The following is a 6,000-nucleotide window of genomic DNA, read 5'->3' on the forward strand; positions in this document are numbered from 1 at the left end:
CAAAGCAGCAGCTGGAAAACCCTGTCAAATTAGGTCTGTGGTGTCACCAGAGCCATCTCTGTCCCACAGGGCAGGCAGCACCTGCAGGGGACCCTGAGATATGATACTGTTATACATTTTATAACATTGGCTTTTCACAAACATTAAAATGGATTCTATGTGTAATGTTAAAGTAACTTTGTTGTAAAGATGCAGTTTTTATTTCTGTTGTTAATTAAGCTTAGACATAGTGGTGAAATAGCTGCTTGTGTGAAAATGCCTGCTTGGATGGGATGACATCCAATGAACACAGGTTGAGGACACCTGTACAGACCTGCCAACCATCAGCACTCTCTGTCTGAAGACAGTGTGGACCAGGGACCAAATTGGAAGTGATAAAGAGGAGCCAAAACCACAGGCAAAAAAGAGGCATGCTCTGAAAAGGCAGACCCGAGGAGGGGCCATGTAAACTAGTTACTGGAATATGTAAACTAGTTTATGGATATGCATAAGGGTCTATGAATATGCAACAGGCTGATGTAAGGGAAAATATATCTAAGGGGTATCCCCGAAGGTGACAGTGTGCTCTTGGCTCAGGGTCAAGATGCACCCATAATAACCTTTGCTATATGGTCCTTGTATCCTTTTGTCCTTTATTAAACATTATAAATTTTCACAGGAGAGGGAACATGTTTCAGAAAACTGCAGCAGGCAGATGGGAGCTGGAGGCAGAGCCCCACAGACAGGCCCCTCTGGGCACTAACATGCTGTGCTGCTCAGATTGCTGCAGCTGCAGAGGAGAGAGGGGTTCTGCCTCCAAAGGGGCTGGCCAAGGCAGTTTGGGACTTCTGGTTGTTCTTTTTTCTCCATTAGAACACAGAGGACACCTCACAGCTGCTGCTGCAGCCACCGAATCCTTTGCACAGAGGGCTGAAACACGACGCAGGCAGCATCTCGCAGGGGATGGCGCCATCCCGACCCAGCCGCTATTCTTGGGGGTTCAGGGATGTCCCTTCCCGAGCTCTGGGCTGCTGCTGGCATTGGACTCTGCTCAGTTCTTTTTGTTCTTGGGGGTGTCATACTTCCTCTTGCTCGAGTACCAGAGCAGCAGAGGGATCCCGATGGAGGGCAGGGTCATCACGCCAAATGCTGCCCAGTCCAGCTAGAGGGAGAAATTGTTAAGAGAAAAGTCAAAACAATCCAGGCAAGGGAAGTCTTAGAGCAATGAGGTCAGAGGAGGAGAGGGAGGGGAGACCTCACACTGTCTGCAGCTTTCTCACATGGGCAAGCAGAGGGGCAGGTGCTGACCTCTGCCCTCAGTGACCAGTGGCAGGATCCAAGGGAGTGCCCACAGCTGTGTCAGGACAGCCGACATTAAGGCTGGATATTAGGAAAAGGCTTTCTCTCAGAGGATGGTCTCCCAGGCACTGCAAGAGGCTCTCCAGGAAAGTGGTCACAGCACCAAACTTGACAAGAGCTCAAGGAGTTTGGATAGGGCTGACAGGCGCATGGTTGGGATTCCTGGGGTTGTCCTCTGCAGGGCCAGAAGTTTGACTCCACAATCCTTGTGGGTCCCTTCCAGCCCAGGAGACTCTAAGATTCTACTCTCAGATTTTCTGCCTCAAATGCTACAAAGCTTTTCACAGAGGGAGCTGGGATGGAAACTCAGCTGCTTCTGTGATAGGAGAACTGACAGGAACTAACTCAGCTCCCTCTGGAGCTCTCCAGGTGACTTCAGGGCAAGCCACACACACCATGTGCAAGCAGGAAGCCACCACACTGGGCTGTAGCTGTCGTGATGCACTTTTCCATTGTCAATTGAAAGGTACTCACAAAGTGAGGGGAGAACCTCCTGTCGAAGTCACGCTGAGCCAGGATTCCTCCCTGCCCGGGAGCACTGGTGAAGCCAACCTGGAAAAGGCAGGGAAAAGACAGGTTTTGCCACCTTTCCTGCTCGCTCCAGAACTGGGCAGGGTGAGAGCAACACAGACAAGCATCACCTCGACCATGCAGCTCCGGGAGCGTGGTCAGGTGTGTCTGCAGGGATTCCATAAATCAGCCACTTACCACCACCTGGGCACCCTCCTGTGCCAGGTACGTGATGGTGGCAGAGGTGAAGTTGAAGTACCCAGCCTTGAGAGGCCGTAAAACCACGGTGTGGGACACATTGCTGGCTCTGGGAGCTGGACGTTAAGGAACACTGCTGTATTTCATCCCAGGAAGAAAAGTGAGGAGATGGGAAAGAGCAACCAGGAGCCAGGTGTCAAAGTCAGTGCTGCTGACAGATCTCAGTGCTCATGGTCACAGACCCACCCAAGGCTGACCCAGCTGCTCCTCCACAGGCAGAGGAACTACCCCAGCACCTCCTCCTGTCTGCAAGGAACTTTGTTTGTACACTGCACCATCCACAAGAGCAGGGGTTTGGATTTGGCACCCTGTCCAGGCTCTGGAAGGAATTTCAGGGACAGCAGATGAAGATAGGACAAAGCTGCAGGATGCTCAGGGGCAAGAAGGAGAGTTGGGAGAAATTTCAAAACATGAAAAGATACGGAGCAATCCTGTCCCACTTGACGCTGAGCATGCCAGAGACGATGCCAAAGTCTTCTGGGGGGAAGGAATCATCCGACAGCTCCACATCTAGAGCAGCACTGAGCACAACAAAGAGAGGGATGAGACAGGAATCTTAAAGCTTTGCCATCTGCTCACAGGCTCTGCAGCAAAGTGCACTGACAGTTCCATCTTGACCAAATGGAAGAATTGATTTTTGAGAGATGAAATGTCACCAGCAGAAGATGGGGAGGAAAGTTGAGGTGTCTTACAGGAAGACTGCAGAGGGAGGAAGGCAAAGCTGAGAGAAACAACCACAAGGACAGGAAAACCACCATTTTTTCCACAACACAATTTGGCAGTTTGCTGAACTTCAGATACCATCCCATGGATACACATGCTGGCCTAAATAATAACCAAATCCCACATATAAAATTACAGGATCTCAATAATGTATCAATTCAACATTACAGCACCATATATTCTTCTGTTAGCAGTACTGCACTCAGCATGCATTACTCTGCCTTAAAAATAAAAATAATCTAAAAAATCAAGATCTCAAAGCCATTTAATAGTGTCTTGCATTTTGTTCAGTCTGCAAATGAAGCTTTTTACCAGCATGGTGGAAATTCTGTTTTATCTTTGACAACTCCTTAGTTAAGTCCTGATAGTAAAAAGCAATTTTCACAAAGCCAAGAAAGGGAGTTGCATGTGTGGGGAACAGAGTGTCACAGGACACCACAGGAACTATACCATGCTGGACTGACAGCTTGAGCAGCCATGAGGTGAAAGCAGGCACAATGGAAGAGGAAGGAACAGGCAAATTTCAGGGCCAATCCTTCAGGTGTTGCTGGAAAGCTCAGAGTTACAGGGAACAAAAGCAACAGCACATCACAGAGCTCAGAAATTGCCTTGTACCCTGCAGCCACACAGAGAACATTTGCTTCATTATTGAAGCCTGGACAGGGCTTACCTGGAGCCAACATTGTAGATGTTGTACTGCAAAGTCAAGTCCTTGCCCTCCACTGCATATCTGTTTAACAGGGATTTAGAGGCCAGGAGCCTGGCACCATCCTCACAGTGAGCCACAGACACCAGGGCAAACACTGCAAGAAGCGGGAGCTTCATCTAGAAACACAAAGAAATGGAATTGATCATCTGAAATCTCTGAACTTGCCTGTGAGGATGGAAGAATTGGCAAAGCAGTGTCCCAGATCTGCAGCCATGGAAGAAAAGTTCACAGTCTTCTCCCCTTTCAAAGCCCTGGCCAGTACCACTCCCTTTTACAGAATACGGAACATCCTGAGTTGAAAGAGACCCAAAAGGATTATCAAGTTCAAGCCCTGGTCCTGCACATCCCAATAATGGGCAAAGCTTTCAGATCACTAAGCCTCTTCTAGTAACTTCCAGAGCAAAACCTTTGGTAACTATCAATTTCATCAGTTTTGGCAACTAATGGTTAATTGCCTTGCAAAGCCTGGCAACTTTCCAGTGCTGTCTTACACAACAGAATTCATTCTTAGAGAGATTTTTTCTTTTTTCCCCCAACATTATTGTTCCCTATTTCCAGCCACTGAGAACCACCAACTCCCTCCAGTGGCTTTTATGATCCTCTGCACAGGTCCCTGCTTCAAGCCTCGTGGTCTGACTTATCCAAACACAGTGCCTCTGCAGCCACTCTGCTGAGAGGACAAGGAGACAGGAGGAACACTACAGATGTGACCAGTGAGGACACTTTTAAATGCAAAAACTGCTGCAATATCAGGGCCTCTGCCTTCCACAGTCACAGGGTGCTTGGGGTTGGACAGGACTGTAAAGACCAATTGCACCCCCCTGTCATGAGCAAGGACACCTTCCACTACACCAGGTCGCTCCAAGCCCCATCCAACCTGGCTCTCAACGCTTCCAGGGACGGGGCAGCCACAGCTTCTCTGGATAACCTGTGCCAGTGACTCACCTCCCTCACAGGCACCGATTTCTTCCCAATATCCCATCTAACTCTGCCCTCTGGCAGGAGGAAGCCTTGTTTTGTCACTCCAGGCCCTTGTCCAAAGTCCCTCTCCAACTATCCTGGAACCCCTGTAGGCCCTGGAAGGGGCTCTAGGGTCTCCCTGGAATCCTCTCCAGATTCAACACCCCCAGCTCTCCCAGCCTGTGTCCAGAGCAGAGGGGCTGCAGGCCCTGGATCACCTCTGTGGCCTCTCTGGACTCACTGCAGCAGCTCCTTGTGCTCCCTGTGCTGGAGGCAGCTCTGCAGGGGAGGGTCTCAGCAGAGCAGAGGGGCAGAATCCCCCCCTCACATGCTGCCCACGCTGTTGGGGATGAGCCCAGGACAGTGTTGGCTTCCTGGGCTCCCAGTGCACGGCATGCTGAGCTTCTTGTCAACGTCCCATGCCCCCACATCCTTCCCAGGGCTGCTCCCCATCCATTCTCCCCCAGCCTGTTTGTATTTCGGGTTGCCCCGATGCAGGTGCAGCACCTGCCCTTGGCCTCGCTGAACCTCCCGGCCTTGGCACGCACCCAGAAGCCCTTCCTTCCCCCCAGTCCTGCCCTGCTACAGCAGCGCACGCAGCCCAGGCTGCTCCTGCCCACGCACGAAGCCCAGGGGCCCAGAGGGGCTCAAGGACACCTCTCAACAGGGAACCGCCCCGTTTCACCCGCGCTGCCCGCGGAAGACCCCGACTCTGACGCTCCAGCGCCAGAAACCGGCCGGTCCTTCCTGGCCCCTGAGAGCCCACGAGCGATCCTCTCCTACAGACCTTTCCCAGCGCCCCCCGCTCCGTCCCGAGGCCCGAGGACACGGCCTCCAGCCGCCCCGGGCCTCCCGCCCCTCACCATCTCTCCCGCCGCCAACGCCGCAAAGACGAGTCAGCGCCACCGCGGCGGAAATGACGCCCACGAACGGCGATGATGGGAGCCCTATGCCCTCTGGGAAATGGAGTCTAGGCCTGCGCACACTCGGGACTCCGCGCCTGCGCAGGGCGTGCTTCCTGCGCTGCGCCATTGCCCAGTGGCGGTGGAAGTAGCGCGCCGTGCTGGGCCGCGCTCTCGTAAGGAAGGCTTTGGAGAAGAGCAGCCGGCCCAGGTCCGTGGGGGATGTGTAAAGCAGCGAGGAAGGAGTGAAGGAGAAGGAGCAGGGCCAAATTCCTCAAGAATCAGGTGCACAGAACCCCAGGGTCTCCATTCCTGCACTCAGGACTTCCTGCTGGATTCACTCCCCGAAGACAGGCTGCAGCCTTCTGCTGCCGCGGAACAGGACGTGTCCCGACCTCCCTAGTGCAAGGCCAGCAGCATAAGAAACCTGTTGGTGTTTCCAGCGCTGCAGGAAGCCCCGAGAGCTCCCCTGTGCCCGTATCTCTCAGGCAGATTACCTCTGGTGGAAGAAAGGCCTCAGGACCCTCCTCTGCACAGATTTTGTTCCTCACACACACGTGGAGGAGCAGCTGGGTCTGTCTGTTGTGCTCGGTGCTGCTC

At 52.7% G+C, this 6,000-nt stretch overlaps 1 protein-coding gene across 1 annotated transcript; it reads right to left on the reverse strand.

Annotated features, from left to right (window-relative positions):
• Positions 1 to 635: 635 nt before the first annotated feature.
• LOC311164036 (translocon-associated protein subunit beta) lies at positions 636 to 5,420 on the reverse strand. The gene is made up of 6 exons (XM_084223292.1): positions 5,362 to 5,420; positions 3,500 to 3,654; positions 2,529 to 2,627; positions 2,047 to 2,155; positions 1,813 to 1,890; positions 636 to 1,141 (listed from the first exon to the last, which is right to left on the reverse strand). Exons 1-6 carry the CDS (start codon positions 5,362 to 5,364, stop codon positions 1,031 to 1,033), a joined length of 555 nt encoding a protein of 184 aa, XP_084079418.1. The 5' UTR covers positions 5,365 to 5,420; the 3' UTR covers positions 636 to 1,030.
• Positions 5,421 to 6,000: the final 580 nt, after the last annotated feature.

The sequence above is a fragment of the Fringilla coelebs genome (genome assembly GCF_963513975.1).
Source record: "Fringilla coelebs genome assembly, chromosome: 29".
NCBI lineage: Eukaryota > Metazoa > Chordata > Aves > Passeriformes > Fringillidae > Fringilla > Fringilla coelebs.